General features: G+C 35.1%; 2 protein-coding genes across 3 annotated transcripts; one reads left to right on the forward strand and one right to left on the reverse strand.

Annotated features, from left to right (window-relative positions):
• Positions 1–2,184: 2,184 nt before the first annotated feature.
• LOC140035551 (uncharacterized) lies at positions 2,185–3,311 on the reverse strand. The gene is made up of 3 exons (XM_072076818.1): positions 3,099–3,311; positions 2,863–2,955; positions 2,185–2,676 (listed from the first exon to the last, which is right to left on the reverse strand). Exons 1-3 carry the CDS (start codon positions 3,309–3,311, stop codon positions 2,185–2,187), a joined length of 798 nt encoding a protein of 265 aa, XP_071932919.1.
• Positions 3,312–5,766: 2,455 nt separating this feature from the next.
• Positions 5,767–20,655, forward strand: LOC113726798 (tubulin-folding cofactor D). Of its 2 annotated transcripts, XM_027250675.2 has the most exons (17): positions 5,767–6,405; positions 7,495–8,042; positions 8,620–8,722; positions 9,376–9,552; positions 10,123–10,311; positions 12,451–12,567; positions 13,065–13,169; positions 14,912–15,082; positions 15,191–15,406; positions 16,285–16,483; positions 17,201–17,406; positions 17,489–17,713; positions 17,794–18,360; positions 18,438–18,689; positions 19,707–19,751; positions 19,864–20,049; positions 20,192–20,655. In XM_027250675.2, exons 1-17 carry the CDS (start codon positions 6,205–6,207, stop codon positions 20,474–20,476), a joined length of 3,792 nt encoding a protein of 1,263 aa, XP_027106476.2. In that variant the 5' UTR covers positions 5,767–6,204; the 3' UTR covers positions 20,477–20,655. The 2 variants fall into 2 exon arrangements, with proteins under 2 accessions (XP_027106476.2, XP_071931397.1); XM_072075296.1 differs by lacking the exons at positions 19,707–19,751; positions 19,864–20,049; positions 20,192–20,655 and having other exon boundaries at positions 6,019–6,405; positions 18,511–18,657.
• The last annotated feature ends 161 nt before the right edge of the window (positions 20,656–20,816 follow it).

The raw sequence follows: 20,816 nt of genomic DNA on the forward strand, positions 1-20,816 counted from the left end.
ACAACTTAATATTTCACTAGAAGAAATATTACAAAGAGGAAGCTCTACCAAATTAAGGAATAATGAGTAAATTATTGTACCTAAAATTGCAAAATGGTAATTCCCAAGAAATATTTGGTGAGGCACACTGGCCTGCTTAATTACCAATTTTCTAGATAGAATCACCTATATATACAGTTAATTGCACAATAACTCACTACAAATATACCTACAAATATAGCAACTAAATAGATAATAAAATAGATTACCAGAATTTAACGAGATTCAGCTAATTTGCATACGTTCTCAAACATCATTGACAACTTAATATTTCACTAGAAGAAATATCATAAAGAGAGAGACGGAAGCAAGTTATAATTCTCTTACTTGGTATATTTTATCCCATCAAATGATTCTTCTATTTATAATTTACAAATGAGAGAATTTCTAACAAAACTAACGATGTGGGATGTAGAATTTGTGCACAATTATCAACAATTGTAACTTTGCACAATTGACAATTGACAATTGTGGCTATTGAGCCAATAAGTCAACAGGTAGGAGGTGAATCTCCGGACCAAATAAGTGCGATACCGCGCTCTCTAAATTTCTTAAAATAAAGGAAGCATGGTGCTTCCTGTAATGCACTAGGCAGGCGTCACTTAACTACGTTACTTAGCCTTGAGATTTTAACACTTAATAGTTAGTTTATGTGAATGGTTGCCGTCCTTGAACCCTTTCAGATCATGAGTCAAAAGACTTTTCTCTCTTTCTGTTTTGTTGTCATTTTCCCCCCTTCTCCCTTGACAAGCTGAAATTATAATGTTTCCTGAAAGCGCTACACACTTTTTTATTTCAAAAGATATTCACAAATTTAATTTGAATGAAGTCACCATCAACTTTTTTCCCTCTTCATCCCTTATTGTAACTATAAATACATGCACAACCTGTGAAGCTTCATTCACACCACTAGTTACAGGGTACCAAACTATCAACACAGGTTGCCTATAATCAGTGATGGAGCCAGGGTTTTTTTGGATGGGGGCAAAATTTTTTCCTAATAAAATTATCTTAATATATTATGTTCGAAATAATTTTCTTCTATTTAAATATATGACATCTAAAAATATCAAATATTAAATTTAATTATAAAGGTATATCTATTCATAAATATGCGGTACAGTCATAATAAAACTTAACAAAAAAGATAATCTTTGATTAAATATCTTATAACATTACAAACCATTTAATTTATACATTATGAGAAGATGCTCTCCAATATATCACCTATGCAAATTTCAACATCTTTTCTTATAAGTAAATTGAGCTCTACGCTCTTTCACAGAGTTAAATTCATCTATGATTGAATCACTGCTAAATTTTCAGCAACTTTCTTTTATATATATACAGTTGGACAATCATTCAAGAAATTATCTTCCATCTTGTTTTGGAGCTTTGTCTTGATTATTTTCATAATTGAAAATGTTCACTCTGTAGTTGCAATTGATACAGAAAGAGTAAAAACAAATCTGATCAATCTATCAATAAGAGGATATGTCACTGATTTTTTGTCTTCACTAAGTCTTGACATAACTCATGAATACCAGATAATTCTTGCAAGTCAGGATAATTTGAAATGTTGAGTTCAAAATATTGAAATTCTATTATGAGACCTACTAGTTCTTTCTCCATAAAATCATTCGGATAGAACTTCTCTGCAAGTTTACAAATATCATCAATCTTGAACAGCATAAATCCATTTATAGAATCTAAAGCAGTGCTCAAAACAAGAAATTCCACGGCATGATCATTAAACCTGTTATGTAACTCTTGCAATTGATAATCAATTGTTGCAAGAAATATATCCACTCGATAATAATGCTCCACACTAATCTCATCATGATGATTTCGAGATCTACCACGTCTTGCAATATATTGAGCATTCATATCCGGGATATCAATTTAATGTTGCTCACAAAATAATTTAATTTTCACCAAAAAATCATCCCATTTTGAATCTCGAAAATTCTTCAGTAGCTTTGTTGTGCTTGAGACAAGATGCATTGCATTCAAAATATCTTGAGATTTACGTTGCAATGCTATACAAAGAAGATGAGTAATTTTCATAATGTCTTTTTTAAAATGCAAAGTGAAAACAAGCTCAAAGGATAACAACTGATTCAAAGCAAAATTTGCATCTCCACGTTAAGAGTATGAACCTCCATTTACTGCAATGTTACTTAAAACCACACAAGTAGCATTGAACATTTTCAGTAAACTAGAAATAGAATTCAAATGAGAATCCCAACAAGTATCTCCAACTCGTTTTAAAGTGGCAATTTGATTAAGCCCCTTTCCAGTTTCAAGTTCACCATTAGCAATCTTAGTAGCAATTTCAATTGCTTGAGCCTCCTTTAATTCATCATTACATTTGCTAGATGTAATAACAATGTTGATAATAAAAACTAAATTGGAGAAGAATTGGTGAACAGAAGCTACTTCTCTAGAAGCTGCAACTAAAGCAAGTTGAAGTCTATGGGCTAAACAATGAATGTAATAGGCATATGGACATTCATGGCAAATTAAAGCTTGCAAGCCATTCCATTCACCTCTCATATTACTAGCTCCATCATACCCTTGTCCACGAATGTTATGAATGGCCAAATTATGTTGAGAGAGAGTAGAAAAAATAGCTTCCTTCAAAGTTAAAGCCATAGTATCACGGACATGAATAACACCAAAAAACTGTTCGCGGATGCATCCTTCCTTATCTACATATCTCAAAACAAGAGCCATTTGCTCTCTTTAGGACTCATCACGAACTTCATCAACTATAATGCAAAATTTTGAATTTCCAATTTCTTGGCAAATTTTTTTTCTAACCTTATTGAAAAATATATAAAGAATCTCCTTTTGAATTTCAGAAGATGTATAGGAGGCATTGGATGGAGCATTTTCTTGACCAACATTTGCAACCTGTCCATTAATAGAGCATAATTATAATTTTATAAAGATAATAACTAAATGGAAGCATATTATGAATTAAAAAGAATTCTTTTAAGCATGGATATTATATAAATTCAAGAAAGAATGCAAAGCTGGAAGAAAATCATTCTTACCTTATCATTATAAGAAGCCAACAACTTGATAAGTTGATGAAAGTTTCCACGATTAAGAGATTTTTCACTCTCATCTCGTCCTCGAAAGGCACAACCTTGAAGTGCAAGCCATTGCACTACATCAATTGAAACTTGAAGCCTTAATCGATTAATCTCAACTTGCTCAAAACTTTGTTTCTCAATGAAAGTTCCAATGTGTTGAGAAGCATACATCAAATCATTGCATGCATTTACCGCAATTCTGTGAAATGAGTTAGGACTTTTCCCCACATGTAGTAAGAAAGCACAATTATCTCCATTATTGACCTTCTTCCAATTGTTAAAGCCACCAAGAACAAATGCACTTAATTCAACTCGTCAATTTAATTCACATTTCATAAGTTATATACAACTCTAGCAAATTATCATAATAAATTATATATATGCATTATATTAGTATTTCTTTGAACCACAAATAAAGTATGGAATCACAATTTTAAATGATACACACTTATTAAACAATAAAATACTTTATACATGTCAAATTATTTTTCTTGAGAAAAATATACTACAAATGTAGTATAATATCACAATTTTGATACTAGAAATGTATTTTACAAGAGCATAAGATAATTGGAAAGAGGGAAAGGTTAAATTTCATAATAAATTAATTATAAAAAGGAAAAGGTTTGGTACAGGTACTAAAGAATGGAGCCACTTCACTTCAATTTATTAGATTCTACTTTCTAGCACCAAGTGACCAAGCCACGGAAGCCACCAAACGGTCCAATTGTCCAAACCAATCACCCGACACCTTTGATGAATCTTCTTTGAATCTTTATTGTATTCTTTTCCAGTTCTCTTGTCTTCTTTGCTCTTTTCATTTTACTTTTGTTGGCAACTACCAAGTACCACCGTGAAAGAAAGAAAGAAATGAAAAGTGACCCACACTTTCCTTTTTGATCCGCAGAACAGAGAAGTAGGCAAGTAGCTTACTTTGTAAGCTTTTCTTAGAATAGTAAAGATAAAATAATTTTTTAAAATCCTTTATCCATTGGGCTAAGTGATATATTTGTATTTGGGCCAACAAAATAATTATTTTTATTTTAGCCCATTAACAATTATGAATTGGATCTTTTTAGTCTAATACATCATATTGGATCAATTTACTATGGAACATCAAATTATATGTTTAATTTTTGAAAGCTAAATAATTAGTACAATAAAAAATAAATAAATAAAAAAATTAATTCAAATATGACTAATTCATATATATATATATATATCAACTTTCATAATATAAACTAAAATTATAAAAATTTAGGGGGGACCAATTTTATTTTACACACATATTTACATATTATGAATTAAAATTTTTAAAACTTAGGCCCCCCTCTGCCCCCCTTGGCTCCATTATTGCCTATAATCAACTGAAAAAAAAGTCTGTCGAGGATCAATACTACCATCATCTTGCTGGCAGCGTCGTTGAAGTTGATTTTAGTGGCCATGTAAAAGTACTCGCTCAACTACAAAGGTATTATTGGGCTTGAAGTGAACTGTCTATGGCGATCAAAGTTTTCCTTTGCTTTTACACATATCACATTTTGTACCCATGGAGCCTTTGTTTACCACAACCAACTATAGAAGTGCACGAGCTAACGAGTCCATTGTTCTTGCTAACACCTTGAGAAAGATCAATCCCAGTGGAGTGGAATCGTATTTATTTTTCTGATTACCAGTATTGCATATCGCGGGGTTGAACAAGTTTAGGAAGGTGCCATTCTTTCAACCATCTTTCATCCACAACACATTTTTAAAGCCAAAATCTTAATTGAACTTACACCGCTCCAAATCATGCAAGAGAGAACTTGTTCATTTTTTTTTCTTCAATCTCTCTGTGTTTTTTTTTTTTTTGGGAACTTATGTAGTTCATTGACTTGTGCACTCCATAAATCATGTGACTTGTCAAAAAGGGTTAGGTGCTAAAGAGTTTGAATTGTTAACTCACAATTTTGCCTACAAATAATCAGGTCATCCAATGACAAATGGACCAGTTTTTTTCTTGTTATAATTAAGAATTTTAAAGCAAAGGAAGCTGGCGTCCTCTCAAGGTCAAGCATAGCACAAGCACACTTATATAGCAATTAATTCTTATACATCTTCACGGACTTCACTCTCAAGAGAAAGAGAGGACATGAATATTTGTCAATTATCTCAACATGATATACTTCATTGTAAATAGTTTGTCCATTTCTCATACATGCTAGTTGTGTAACTTATTTATTTTTTTAATTAAGCATCAATAATTTACACCTACTTCTACTCTTACATTATGAGAAAGGGAACAAATCTGATTGAATCATTAGAAAGTAAAAATTGGAAGGGAACTAAACTACCTTTGAATAGAGCTGCTAAATGGAACGAGCAGCTCGGAAGTTCAATTGAGTTCAACTCGGTAAGGCTCGATAATTGTGATAAACGAGTCGAGTTCAAGTTTGAAATATGCTCGTTTAATTAACGAGTTTCATTTGTTATCCGAGTAATTCTATTGGACTTGATAAAGAAGGGCATGTATGTCATTTCACAATTCAAAAGAATAAAAATTAAAAATTATAGATTTTTATTGTGGTTAAACTCATGCAAGTTCGATTCATTTGTGATAAACCAGTTGAACTCAAACTCGAGTTATACGTCTCATTTGACAATCTGACTTCAAACACATTTTAAAACTTGTCGGCCTAGTCGAGCGAGCTTGAGTCGGCCTCGAGTTTAGCTGGGCAATCAAATTCTAGGCTTGATTGACAGCACTACCTTTGAACGAGACAAGTACCCTTCGGCGCGGGTTGAATTTGGAGAAGTCACGTATGCCAAATTATGTGCTCGGCCCATACTGATAGGAAGCAAATTAATACAGAAATGAGAAGGCATCATGCTTGAGTTGAGTCCTGGTGGATCCGGGGATATAGAATCGGAGCAGCAGTGCTAGCGGGAAATTATATACAAATCAAATCACATTTCAGATTTTCTCTTTTCTTCAGTTGCTCGTTCTGAGATAGAATTCAATTGTCTCTCCCTCCCAAGAAAGAAAAAGAAAGGGAAAAAAAAAAAAGAGAGAAGTAAAGAGAGAATGGCGGTGGCGACTAAGGTAGCAATCGAAGATGTAGTGAAGCAAGTGGTAAATGAAGACGATGACGAACGAGATACTTGCCACATCGTTATGCAGAGATACTTCCTCCAAGAATGGAAGATCGTTAAGTCCCTTCTCGACGACATCGTTGCTGCCGGACGCGTCTCCGACTTCTCCTCTGTTCGCAAGATCCGATCCATTGTAAATGCTCAATGCTCAATGCTCACCTTCACCTCACACTCATCCACACACTTGATTCATATTATTAGAATCGAATTAGATTTTTTTTTGGATGGAATCAGCTGAAGTATTCAAAGACAATCTGATATAGGAAATGGATGTAAGAAAGTTTTTTTTTTCTTTTTTGGGTCTCGCAATTTTTGGGATAATAACTTGGGGCAATAAAGTGGGAATCTTTCGTTGAGATTCTCTAATGGAATGATTGTCATTAGTACAAAGATTATTACTTGGGCAAAATTTGTAAGTTTCGAAAATGTAGATTAATACTTATCGACTAGCTCCTGCTATCCTAGTTGGATAGATGGTCAAGTGCTGCTTTCTAATTGATAACGGGTGATTAACTAGTATACATAATTACTTATGCACGTCTATCCTTCTTACAGCTTGTTTTTGGAGGAGATTGTCATTTGCGATTACAGCTAATTTCTGTTTCAGCTGAATAATTGTATTGCTGCGTTCTTTGCTGCAAGTAGCCAACTTTCAGAAGCACCCAGAGCTGCTTCTGGAAACAGCCCTTAGTTTTTTTGAACATTTAAAGGAAAAATGTGGTTTCATTTTGTTTTCCGCAGATTTTCTGTAAACTTCTTAGTCTATTAACCAATGGACAGGATGTCTTCACATATTGTACCATAGTTATGATTATAAGTAAAGTGCTTTTTACAAGATTACATGAACTTGTTTGGGAGAAGGGGTAATATTCAATGTGAAGATTCTTAAGATGGTTAGGATAAGGCGGTGAAGAGGATGTTCTAGGACTATCTGAATAAATGTGTTAGAATTTCAGTTTCTCAAAAATTTGTTACTATATGCTTCATATGTTTTGTACACATAAGGAGAAGCTTCTAGTATGGAGTTTGTCGATTGAATTATAGGAACTGTGGTGGACAATCAGTGATAAACTCTGTCAGAAAATTTACTCATCTATTGGCTACTCCAGTTTGCGGGAAAATCAGTACTCTGTCATCTTATGTCTATTTAAATTTTTTTGAAGCTCTTGTAGTGCATGGGTGTAGCTATTCCTTGACATTCTTAGAATGTGCGCTTTTGCAGCTGGACAAGTATCAGGAACAAAGTCAACTGGTAGAGCCTTATCTGGAGCACATTGTTCCTCCCATAATGTTTATTATTCGCTCTCAAACCGCTGAACTAGGGGTGGCATCAGAGGGAATTCTTGATGTGATCAAACCTTTATCCATCATAATTTATTCCGTCGTAACAGTCTGTGGTTATAAGGCTGTCATCAAGTTCTTCCCACACCAGGTTTCTGATTTAGAACTTGCAGTCAGTCTCTTGGAGAAATGTCACAACACTGATTCTGGAACATCACTGAGGGAAGAAAGTACAGGAGAGATGGAGGCAAAATGCGTGATTCTACTCTGGCTTTCAATTCTTGTGCTGATTCCTTTCGATTTATCATCTGTTGATACTAGTATGGTCGATGGTAATAATGTTGACAGAGGAGAGCTGCCTCCCCTTGTACAAAGGATTATAGGGTTTGCAAAAGATTATTTGTCAAGTTCAGGTCCAATGCGTACAATCGCTGGATTATTGCTCTCAAGGCTTTTGACTCGCCCTGATATGTCAAAGGCTTTTTCCAGGTCTCTTTCTTATTTATAGTATCTCCACCCACTTGTGTCTTAATTAAATGAAATGGTTTAGGCTGCTTATTAGATCAAGTGATTACCATTGCAGAGCTCTTGATTTATGCTTCTCTTGAACTCTGTAAACAAAAGGATTATAGAACTTGGATGAATTTTTTTTTGAACATTTATCAGGTTAAAGGCATTTAGTATCTGGGATTAAGAAACCTGCACAAATGGCAAACACTCTTAAAGATGTTATACTGGTTGGTAGTGGACTTGGCAAAGGCTATAGTTAACCTTTTATCCCCTTTTTTGACTTAAAGGTTTATTGAACACTAAAATAGATCTAATTATTTAATCTTCTAGACTAAACGAGGACAGTAAATGATTATAGTGAGGTTTACCAGTTTATCTGTTTAATTTGGTGTTTTGAAGAGATTTGTTTCATCTTAGATTCAATCAACTTTCTACAACTTTGTTGCTTTTCTTAGTTATTTATTTTTTCAAATTAATTAAGTTGGTATTCTTTCTTTGTTTCTTTTCTTTTCTGTTTTTATTTTATTTATTTATGTATTTATTTATTTGTTTGCAGCTTTACTAATTGGACCCATGAAGTTCTATCTTCTCAGACAAACGATGTTACTGATCATTTCCGATTATTAGGTGCAGGAGAAGCTTTGGCTGCCATTTTTAAGGTCTACTTTTGGTTCTCTTTGTCACTATTCTGCAAATAAATGATTTCTGGTTTAAATTGGGAATAAAAAAGGATGTTTTTAAAAGTGTAACTGATGTTAGCCTTTTGGCATTGATGTTTCATATGTATATAATTTCCATTTGATTTTGTTTATGTCAGCTAGATGTATTAATGCTATTTTGGTTTTGGATTTATCTTACATCAAATCCTTGGTTGTGGTACATGTCCTTTTTTCCCTTTTTTTTTGGGGAGGTGGGGGTGTTGGCAAGAAGGGGTTGGAGGAGGCTAAATTTTACCTTGTCATTGGCTCCTTTCAACTTAGTATCTGCATCTAAGATGTTGTCCATTTTTTGGCTAAAAGTCACCTTTGTGTTGGCCCCCTTTACATGGCATGCATGTTTCAAGGCCTCATTCAATCTTCTTATTACCAAAGCAAGGTACTAAAAAATTGGACTTAACTTCACTAACAAGTAGAAAGTGAATCAATGCATAACTGGGGAAAACACCTGAAGAACTAAATTATTTGTTTTCACTAATACATCTATCTCAACAGGAACTTGGATGTTAATTTTCCATAGTATCCTTGTTTGTTAATAATTGTTTGTATTTTTGAGTCTGCGGAGTCCTATTTTCAGAACTTTTTTGAATATGCAGACTGGCAGCCCTAAACTGCTACTTGAAGTGGTTCCAACTGTTTGGAGTGACACATCAGCTTTGATGAAGTCGAACACTGCAGTTCGTAGTCCTTTACTTCGCAAATTCTTAGTGAAGCTATCTCAGCGGATTGCACTTGCTTGCCTGCCTAACCGTCCACCATCATGGCACTATGTGGTTAGATATGCTTCATTAGTTTTAAAATCAATCTATTTACATCTTACAGTTTCTTCCTTTTGATTGTCTTTGAGTTTATGGTGTCACCTCCAACTTTTCTTTCCATATATTCCATTCTCGATGTCCAGAATTGTTTTCAAACAATCTATGAAACCTATTCTCATCGCTTTCTTGAATTGCCTCCCATCCTTTGGTTAGTAAAAGATGAAATACTTCAAATAAATGTATCCCATATTAAGATTGCTATGTGGTAAGGGATCAGAATGCCTGATAATGTGTTGAACTATTCAGGGGTGGCTTCTTGCACAAGTCATTGATGTGACAAGGCATTCTGCTTCTGTTTTTTGTCATTGACTACTTCATCATTCTTCCAAAAATGACATCTATGGTGGATCTTAGAGGCTTTAATGGTTTTGGGAGCTTTAGATCTTTTGTCTTGGTTTTTTTTTGGTTCTCTATTTATGCTAGTATTCTGCTCTCTCTGTTGAAAACAAGCTATTATTTTTAAAAAAATTCTAAAGTTTCTGTGTACAAGAATCATGTTTTAACTAAGACATGTTTTGTGTGTAGGGTAGAACTAGCACTCTTGAAGAGCATATCCCTTCAGGTGTCCCCAAAAGTGATCAAGGCAATGATTCTTCAAAGATTTTTTCTAACTCTTGCGACCAAGATGAATGCTGCCCTCAAGAGGAAGATATGGATGTTCCAGAAATAGTGGAAGAGATTATTGAACTACTGCTTTCAGGACTGAGAGACACGGTATGTTTGCAGGGTGAGATTCTACCATAATCTAACAATTCTTTAAGAGCTATCTCCAGCAGTTTGTTTGATGATGACCTATAATTCAGGCAGCGGCTGAGACCGCTGCACTAAGGCAGCTGTTTTCTGCCTTCTCACTCATTTCCTGAGAAGCTGTAAACACCATTTAAGTATTTTCCAATCATGAGGTTCTTTTGCTGCCACCCAAGTGCTGGCAATGTGAAGGGCTTGCAACTCCTGTTTATATCCTATATTCTCTTTGCTTGTAATGTTCCTTGCAAAGATTGTTGTAACATGCATTTGAAACCGAAGTTTGTGTCAAAAGTTTATTGTGCTTGACCCCTTACGCTAAAGTAGCTGTTCTTTTTCCATAGTGAAGAGTAGATGACTTGAGCTGAGTTTCCAGACTCCCTATGTAGCTTATGTACCAGCATTGAATGATGTATTTCAAACAGACAGTCATGAATGACAACCTATTGGGTTTTTGAGTGGTTGATATGTGCTAATTGTTTTAGTGGCTGGGATTCTGTAATTGGATGTATGACCAAGCTTCTTTCACACTTTAGTATTTTCTCACCATGTACACGTGGTTGTGGTAAAAACTAGAATAAGCAGAGTGGATTCATGGTTGACATTAAAAGTAGAAACACCGAGTGAAGGTTGTCTGGCCTGCTAGATAGATTCCTGGTATTTCTCTCATACTTGTGGCAATTGTGAGCTTGTTTAGATTTGATATGGTAAGTCGGCAAATGTTGTTTTCTGTTACAAATTAGGGCATTTGCAAGGTTTGATGGCAGCTTCTAGAATCAAAGGTTCACTTCTTTCAATGCATTGTGTCGTATCTTGAAAGCATGCTTAACAATTGTGACTGCTGAGTAATAAGCATCTAAATGAATTTTGAGATAAATTGTTGGGAAATTTCCAAAGAATCAAGTTCTTGATGAATAATGTTTTTATATGAAGGCCCCAAAAAAAAGTATTGAATATGAAGTCTTGTGAGTTAATGTATCCATTGAAATGCTCCGTAAATTTGTTATCTGTTACAAGTCATAGAAATTGGATCCATTCTCTTGCTTCAAAATTTTGCTGTGTTTTGTTTATCAATTTTCCTTTAGTAGATTGCACAAAGCATTTCAAGATGTTGACAAACAGGTAACATTTATGGATAAAGTAAGCCTTGTGATTTCTGTTTTCAATGATGATGTGAATGAGTAAATCTCCAAACCATATTACCAGCCAAAAGTGCCAGCTATTAGCATGTTGGAAACTCATAGTTACTAAGGACAACAACATTGGTTTTGCATGAGAGTTATAGCTTGACCAGTTTCATACGTTTGCCTTGTTAGTTGGCCTAGATGGTCAAACCAAGAGCTGGTTATTCAGCATCCTACAAAAGGAGTTAGTAAACTTCCTTTACCTTCAGGTCTACGGGCCCAATAGTGGGACTGGTTGCCTGCCCACAAACTGAGAAGGTTAAGTGCTGAATAAATTCCTAGGTGCAAATGTTAGGAACTTAATTTGCACCTGATGGTTAAATTGATAACATGTATAAATAGGTATACAACATTTTATTATAATGTGTTAATAGGATTACTTTTTTCTAGTCTATTACAAGCGAACCTGATAAAAGGATTTCACTGGTGGTTGCATGGTAATTATCCCGGCTTGCGTGTGTAAAGAAATTTTTCCCTAATGATGTGTTTGAGATTTATTTAATTCTTTTATGAATACTAAGGAGCAACAACATAAATGGTTTGCATTTGTGGGCTAAGGCTGTCAGGCGTTGCTTATTACTTTGGTATAAAGGTTTTACACCTTTTACTTTATCCTTTGATATTCATGGCTTAGAGCTTCATGATATTCTTGACTATTGCCTTTGAGAAATAAGCCATTTTATACTCTGTAACAGGGTATATTTTTTTAATCTCTTGGCTTCTCATGTACACAAGCCTTAAGTTTGTGCTCCTTTATTCAATTTATTAGTGCTTTTATGTGGTTAAGTTTTCTGCATTTTAAACATTCACATTATTTATATACAGAAATTACTTATCCTTAGTTTCTTCCAATCGTTTGTGTAAGTCAGCTCTCATCAAGTGACAGTTTTGACATTGGTGACTTTTTATGATTTTTATGATGTAGGATACTGTTGTGCGCTGGTCTGCTGCGAAAGGTATTGGTCGCATTACTTCACACTTAACTTGCACACTTGCAGATGAAGTCCTTGCATCTATACTGGAGCTATTTTCACCTGGCGAGGTAAGCTGATGCAGTGTTATTTAGTCTGTTCATCCACAATTTAATAAGTAGGAGCAGTTTTTCAAATATATTTTGACAATACTAAAGTGAAATTGTAATGTAAATATAAATTAAAGGAAAAGTATAGATATGTCAACTAAAAGTTTGACTTCATTAAGGCTTTGTTTGGATGGAAAGTGTATCCCTAGGTTATTTGAAGTGAAGCAAATAGTTTGCTTTACTTTCGGTGCTTGTGTAACAAATTGTTGGGCATTCTCATGGTAAAGAGTATGATCCTTGATGGCTTTCTATAAAATCTTGAAATTCTGAAAGACACAATGTATAGCAATTTTCTTTTTCTTTAGGAAATTAACCATTCTGGTAATGTATGAAACAATGGATAACAATTATTAAGTTTGTGCTTGAGTGCTTACCTCCTGGTAATGTATGAAACTAAGCAAACTTTGCTTCAGTTAATCTCTTACTTTTATAAGTTATACTGTGTCCTCATTTGGTAGGGCGATGGTTCCTGGCACGGTGGTTGCTTGGCCATGGCTGAATTGGCACGAAGAGGATTACTTTTGCCCATCAATTTTTGTAAAGTTGTGCCAGTTGTTGTGAAGGTTTGCAGCTTCTGTCATCTCATATTTTTCTCTTATTGCTTTTTATCAAGATTGTGAAGTTGTTTTTTTTGCATTTAACTTATAATCTTGTCCATTGTAACTATTGTCCCTATTTGTAGTCCATTGCTGTTAAAGGAGGATAAAGAACTACTCTCTCTTTCCCACTTTGATAGTAAGCTAGATTTATTCTTCCAACAAAGTTAACTTTTCTTAAACCATGTGAAAAAAAAAAACCAAACCTATCAAAGTGGGATGGAAGGAGTATATTGAAAATGCCTTATTCGTCTAAAGAGGAAAAAATGAAGCTGTTTGTGCTTCATTAAATTTGCAAGGAGGAAATAAACAGCTCAGTTATATTTGTGGTTATGTTATATTATTTTTTAAAAAAACCCAATATTGCTAAGTGTTATCCCTTCTTCTGCCCCATGTAGATAGCTAAGTGTTTATCAGCTGGAAGCTGTATGACCATTGTCGTCCATGTCAGGTTATGTGAGAATATTGCTTAGCGTTTGTGATTATGTACCGCTTTCTCATGAATATGGGTCTTGCCACTTTCTTTATTTGTTATTCTCTTGCCTCCTTTTTTTTTGTTGTTTGGGGTGGGGGGGGGGGGGAGGGTGTGTGGGGGTGTTGGGGCCTGGCTTTGCGGAGGGGAGGGTGGAATGTGGTTGCCAATTTAGCATATATGGCCCTGCATCTGAATTTCTTGGCGCCCTTCAGGAGGCTACTTTTGTGCATTTTTATGCAATATGTATATTTTAAGCCTTTAAGGTGTAGAATGATGAGAAACAAAAAAAATTCCCGAAGCAGTCATTGGAAAATTAGTGACTACACCTGAAAACAAATGAAAATAGAGCCTGAAAGAATCCTCATTGCAAAGAATTTTGAATCTTTTAAATTGGATTAATTGTGTTTATTTGTTTGGAAGTTTGGAAATTGAGCATGAAGAACAAACTGTAAGTGTGTGCTTGTGTGTGTGTGTGAGAGAGAGAGAGAGAGATAGAGAGAGAGAGAGAGAGGGAGAGAGAGAGTCAAGGAAAAAGAGAAATGGAAATAGGCCAGCAGAAGGTGCTGAGAGCAATTCTTTTGGGGTTTTGGAAGTGTGTGGGCCAGGGTTTGGGGGATTGGAACAGAGGAAGAAAGATATTTTGTTTGATTATTAGATTTACAGAGGTTGTCATCTCTGCTGACAAATTTTCATGCTGTCAAAGTTGAACCGTGTAACCTATTTGTTGGTGAGATTTTATGTCAATCTGATAACATTCTATGCTATTATAGACAGTTCGACCCTTTTGATTTTAAGTCAACAATCAGACACTTAGTAGTCCAAAATGATTATTTTGAAGAAGCATATGCCTGAAATTTACCCTCTGCTCAATGCGCTTCAGTATGACATGTTTTCTACGGCGTTAATTATTCTTAATGATTTGACCTCAGAGTTTATTTTACTTGAATTTTTCTTCTTCTAATTCATGCTTTGACACTTTAATCTTGCTACGCTCAATTCAGACCATACTCACTGAATTATTGTTTTGGAAGAATTCTACTTTAGTGCAACCTTTACACCATTTACAAGATCTTATTGGGGGCTTGTGAAACCATCATGTGCTATGTTCCTACTATTCCTGTCCCTGGTCTCTTGTTTTTCCTTTTTGTCTAAAGTGTATGACTTTCCCCAGGAACTTGGAGTGGTTGTGCTATATTACTTGATTAATGTCATTGATAAAAATACTGTGTAACAGGCATTACATTACGACATTCGAAGAGGTCCACACAGTGTTGGATCCCATGTACGTGATGCTGCTGCATATGTTTGTTGGGCATTTGGCCGCTCATATTATCACACAGATATGAGAAGTGTACTTGAACAGCTGGCTTCCCACCTCTTAACCATAGCTTGCTATGACCGTGAGGTGCTCAAATCATGATACTGTTTTCTGTTTTTCTACTGTATTTATGTTTGTCCTAAAAAGATACTTATTCATTTACTAAAGATGGTAAAATTATGATTCTATTAAAAGGTTAACTGCAGAAGAGCAGCAGCAGCTGCTTTTCAGGAGAATGTAGGGAGACAAGGGAATTTTCCCCATGGCATTGATATTGTGAATACAGCTGATTACTTTGCACTCTCTTCAAGGGTAAACTCCTATCTCCATGTTGCTGTCTGCATTGCTGAGTACGATGACTATCTTCACCCTTTTGTGGATGAATTGCGGCATAGCAAGATCTGTCATTGGGTATGCTATATCTTTCTCCATATCAAAAGTTGGTCTTCAACTATCATTTGCCCTATTTCTTTTTTCTAAAAGTTAAATCATGAAAGTTCTTATCTGTAGGCCTCTTGTATGTTTTTATTAGATTCCAAACTTTAAAAGATTAGGACAAATATAGTAACTTATTTTGATCAGAGCTATATAATCAACAACCTAGAAAATTTTCTTCAGATCTTCTCCTAATGCTTCCTTGTGCTGCTGAGTTCATCACAATTTTGTAAAATCAGCCAAAAATCTCATCCTGATCGCAATATATTTTTATTGGATAGGCCTTTGGATAGAGTTCAATCTAGGCATTTAAAGCAAATCCTTATTGTAGGGAGTGGGCCAAATGCCTTCCAAAAGAACAGTTTAATATCATTTTTTATTTCCCAAATTAGTCTTGCATTGAAAACTAGAGTACATGTTCAGTGTTAGTTGCCTTGTTTTTTCACAAAACTAACTGACATTCCAGTCTCCTCCATTTGAGCACACTCATTGGTTTTGCCTCGATCACTAGTGCTAAGTTTCTTATTTAAGTATTTCATCTTCTTTGACTCCATTTTGTTCTCCTGAGTACATTGACCAAAATGAAAATTAAGCAAAGTGGAAAGGAGAAGCCTTAGTCCTACAACAGTGTCTTATTCTACTTGTCTAAGTGGGACAAGATAGGGATTTTGCGGATTTCCTGTAATTTCCTGATAGTGCTATTGTCCATATCGAAAATTACTGACAACTAAGTTGTCTGTTTATTTTTTTGTGAACTTGAATCTTGTTTGAAGAACTTAATAGCTGTTTTGTGCCTCATATTGTTGCTTGGCTGGATATTCCATAGAAGCTCAATTTATCATTGCTATATACAGGACAAAGGTTTGAGAGAGCTTGCAACAAATGCTCTTTCTGCCCTTGTAAGATACAAGCCTGATTATTTTGCGGGTGTCATTCTTGAGAAATTAATTCCTTGCACCCTGTCATCTGATTTATGCATGCGGCATGGTGCAACTTTAGCAGTTGGAGAAGTTATTTTGGCTTTACACAAGTGTGGCTATCTTCTTTCAACAGGTTGGTTCTCATCTGCTGATTTGAACCTCACTTTGTCTAATTGGTTCTTCGCTTTGTCTAATCGGTTCTTATCAAGTGTTACTTCATAGTTTTCTTAATGCAGTTTTCTTTAAATTTTTCGACTTGCCTTCAAGTACTTTTGGTGTTGGTTTCTTTAACAATTTACTTCAATGCCCATATCTAGTTAAAGTTATGAAGAAAAATTTGTTCAAAGAGTTGATTTGTCTCAATAAATATGTGTATCAATACTGAGAAGTTAGTGGCTGATCAGCGATGAACGGTTTATTGTCATTTCTCCTTTTAGACTTTGATTCGACAGACTAATAAATAGCCAAACTTAACTGATACTTGTCTCATTTGTACTCAAAAGTTGAGAAGCAGTCAACCTGAGCTTGTTTATCCCTTACTTGTTTAACAATGCATCAGGGGTTATGTTAATTAAGAATTAGTAGGAGATATGGACGTTCCATGGCTATCTGGGGATTTGTCACACTATCTTTATAAGTGATACCATCATTTACATTGCTTAAACGATTGCATGAGAACTTCAGATCTGTTAGTTCATAGGTGAATTAGTTGGTTTTTTACCTTAGATGATGGGATAAATTTCTCCTAAATCTTTTTAATTACGTAGAGCTTGTAGTTTGTCTTTAGTGTGTTTGTGCTCACAAAGTTATACCATAAAATTGCTGACCCTGCTTCATTAATATGATGCAGATAAGCAAAAGCAAATTGCTGGTATAGTTCCTGCAATTGAGAAAGCGCGTCTTTATCGTGGGAAAGGTGGAGAAATAATGCGCTCTGCTGTTTCACGCTTCATTGAGTGCATTTCCTTGGCTCATATACAGTTGACAGAGAAAATAAAGCGAAGTTTTCTTGATACTCTTAATGAGAATCTGAGACATCCTAATTCTCAAATACAGGTTTTGCAACTTGTGGAAGTATTTTCAGTGGTTTTACGAAAAGTTAATTTCCTGTATGAACTCTCTTCATTGTGATGTACAGCATGCTGCTGTTGAAGCCCTGAAGCGCTTTGTCTGTGCTTACCTTGTTGGATTGGGAAATAAAAGCATTTATGACATTTTGCCGAAATACCTTGAACAATTAAGTGATGCTAATGTGGCTGCAAGACGGGGATCTGCACTTGCACTAGGTGTTTTGCCTTCAGACATTCTTGCTAGTCAATGGAAAGTTGTACTTTTGAAGCTCTGTAGCTGTTGCGAAATTGAGGTAGAAATTACTTATGTTGCCTCAACTGCAGAAAATCTATAGAAAGCCATACCTGTGATTGAACAATTCTTGATGTGCAGAATAATCCTGAAGATCGGGATGCTGAGTCACGGGTGAATGCTGTCAAAGCACTTGTCTCAGTTTGTGAAACTTTAACTCAGGAAATTGAGCATTCTAGTTTCTTCTCTAGTGAAGATACTGTTTCTTTTCTTTTATTTGTGAAAAATGAAGTTATGCAGAGTCTGTTTAAAGCTCTAGATGATTACTCTGTGGACAATAGAGGTGATGTAGGCTCTTGGGTTCGTGAGGCTGCCATTGTTGGCATTGAAAAGTGTACATATATTCTATGTCGTAGAAGTTCCTTGGTCTCTACAAGTCAATTACAAGAAAGTAAATCCATTCCAGAATGGCAGAACGAAGATAATATTCCAGATGATGGGGTCCAATCATATTTTGATGCAAGTCTTTCAACTAGTTTGGTTGGTGGCCTTGTTAAGCAAGCGGTGGAGAAGATGGATAAGATAAGGGAATTAGCTGCTAAGGTTCTTCAAAGGATTTTGTATAGCAATACGGTACCAGTTCCATTTATAGCTTGCCAAGAGAAATTAAAAGATATAATTCCTGAAAAAGCCGATTCAGAATGGGGGGTAAGTAAAGCAAGTTATTTTGAAAAATTCAACTTCAATATATTTTGCCAAACATGCCATTTTATTTTTATTTGCAGGAACCAGCTTTCTTATATCCTCGGTTTATTCAGTTACTTCAGCTCAGTTGTTACAGTAAATATGTGATATCAGGGTTGGTTATTTCTATTGGTGGACTGCAAGATTCTTTGAGAAAGGTGTCACTGAGTGCTCTGTTGGATTATCTTCAAGGGAAAGAAGCAAAGGATAGGGAGTCGAGTCTCGCCTCTGATATTCTTTGGGTTCTTCAGAATTACAAAAGATGCGACAGAGTCACAGTACCAACTTTAAAGGTACTTAGGGGGTTAAAGTTCTCAAAAAATGATGGTTATATTTTGGTTTATGTCAGTGTTGGAATGGCCAATTTACTTTCTGAATTATGTAAAAGCATCTTCTAATATTTTGCGTACAAACATGGCTCTCAATACTTGAACAAGAAAATAAACATTCTCAGATTAAAAAAAAAATAGATGCCTAAAATAATTCTCAGGTAGGAGTGCAATGAAACAGATGCGGACCTATTAGTTGGAAGGCTGGTATATTTAGAATCATCTGCACTTCTATTTTTTTTCTTCTTCAAGAAGTAAGAGTAAATAAAGCTTTTGTATGATAGGCATGCTTGTATGGAGTCAATAACTTTTGTATGATTCAATTGTAACTGCTATTGAACCATGAATTTAATTTTATGCTAAACAGAAGAACATCATTTGTTAAAGAAAAGAATATGAATAATTTATTCTTTTATTCATTCTGGTGCTAGAAAACACTCATCCTCATGTTCTGTTGATGTCCTGAGAAAAGTGGAGTTGTTTTCTTTTCTTTCTGCAGCTTATGGTTAGAATCTGGAAGTTTTTGTTACCGTTATGTTTTAAATTTTTAAAAAACTTGAAGAAATTGAAGAATGAGACATTTTGTTTGTTATACCTGGATCTGAGGTAGTCTACCTTCATTTCATCATCCTGTCCCATGGTGGTAGTGCTGGTTATAAATCATGGATGAGTGATCCCTTTAGTAGGCTCAATTGCTATGCTGATAAATGTGTTGCTGTTTTAATTGTTATTTAAAGTGCGATGAGTTTCGTACTGCAGGCATTAAAAGAGAGTATTTAGCCCTTATTCCCCATAAGACGCAGTTGACATCTCAATTATTCAAATTTTCATTTCCTTTAGAAAATTGCTTTTCTTAGCTCTAAATCTGTATTAACTCCATTTTGTGTGTTTGAGCGGTCAATCTTTTGCACTCATGATTCATTTGGCTGTTTTCTTATCTCATAATTTCTCATTTTTCATGTTTATAATTTTTCTTTTCAGACTATTGAGATTCTTTTCAGCAAAAAGGTGTTCTTAAACATGGAGGTCAGTTGATTCTCCATAGTGAAATGACATAGCTTTTGGTACTTCATTTGTAAATATACTTTATTTCTCCCTTCTCCCTAATAAAATGGCTTTCTTCCTAATAATCTTTTAGGCATATACTCCAATCTTTTGTGCTGGCATTCTGGATTCCATCACAGTAGAGTTGAAAGGATCTAAGGATTTTTCGAAGTTATACTCTGGGATTGCAATTCTTGGATATATTGCTTCGCTTTCAGATCTCATTAATAAGTGGGCCTTCACGCATCTTCTGACTTTTCTTAGCCATAGATACCCCAAGGTATACAGCACTAGAAGGTTCTTAAGAAATGGTTCTTAAGAAATGGTCTATGATGTAGAATTCTCCTACTGTTTTTCCCAGTGTTGATGTGATTTCTTCTGTGGCTGTTTATTCATGCACTGTAATCACCTTGTGTGTGCAGATTCGTAAGGCTACTGCAGAACAAGTGTATCTTGTCCTCCTGCAAAATGGGAGTTTGGTAGCAGACATAAATTTGGAGAAAGCACTTGATATTATTTCAGAAACCTGTTGGGAAGGTGACTTTGATGAAGTAAAACGTAAAAAGTTAGAACTCTGTGATATGGCAGATGTTGAAGCTGGTCAGCTTCCTAAAGCTACCAGTGAACAAAACAACACTGTACAGAGGCGTGAAACACTTGATGAAAACGCGTCATATTCCTCATTAGTTGAATCAGTTGGGTTTTAGATAATTCAGTCAAAACCATTTGAGGAAGGAGAAAGATGGTAGGGGTGTTTATTATGTAAGAAAGATGCTGCGAGGAATTGAAATCTATTGCGTGTCTTTTCTTTTTCAGTATGTGAGTGCTCATCCGATCAGCCACCTTTTATTTCAAGAATTCTTGCTATTGCTAGGACTTTGCATCAGTCTAATTGCAGCTTGACCTGCAACTCTGTCATCTTGGCATATTTAATTTCCTCGTGTTCGAAATGACTTTGGCTTGGGTACCACTTTCTGAAAATAGGCTTCAACGGGCTGTTATTGAGGCTGTTGCCGCAGATGGTGTGAGAGCTGTTATTGAGGTAAC

Source organism: Coffea arabica, chromosome 2c, assembly GCF_036785885.1.
Source record: "Coffea arabica cultivar ET-39 chromosome 2c, Coffea Arabica ET-39 HiFi, whole genome shotgun sequence".
Lineage (NCBI taxonomy): Eukaryota > Viridiplantae > Streptophyta > Magnoliopsida > Gentianales > Rubiaceae > Coffea > Coffea arabica.

Excerpts from the sequence above, each read along its gene's own strand:
- LOC140035551 (XM_072076818.1), bottom strand. The coding sequence starts at position 3,311 with ATGTATGCTTCTCAACACATTGGAACTTTCATTGAGAAACAAAGTTTT. Across the intron at positions 2,956-3,098 it reads TGGCTTCTTATAATGATAAG|GTTGCAAATGTTGGTCAAGA; the intron begins GTAAGAATGATT and ends ATTAATGGACAG. Across the intron at positions 2,677-2,862 it reads TTTATATATTTTTCAATAAG|GAAGCTATTTTTTCTACTCT; the intron begins GTTAGAAAAAAA and ends TTAACTTTGAAG.
- LOC113726798 (XM_027250675.2), top strand. The coding sequence starts at position 6,205 with ATGGCGGTGGCGACTAAGGTAGCAATCGAAGATGTAGTGAAGCAAGTG. Across the intron at positions 16,484-17,200 it reads TGGCTATCTTCTTTCAACAG|ATAAGCAAAAGCAAATTGCT; the intron begins GTTGGTTCTCAT and ends AATATGATGCAG. Across the intron at positions 20,050-20,191 it reads TTAGCCATAGATACCCCAAG|ATTCGTAAGGCTACTGCAGA; the intron begins GTATACAGCACT and ends TTGTGTGTGCAG.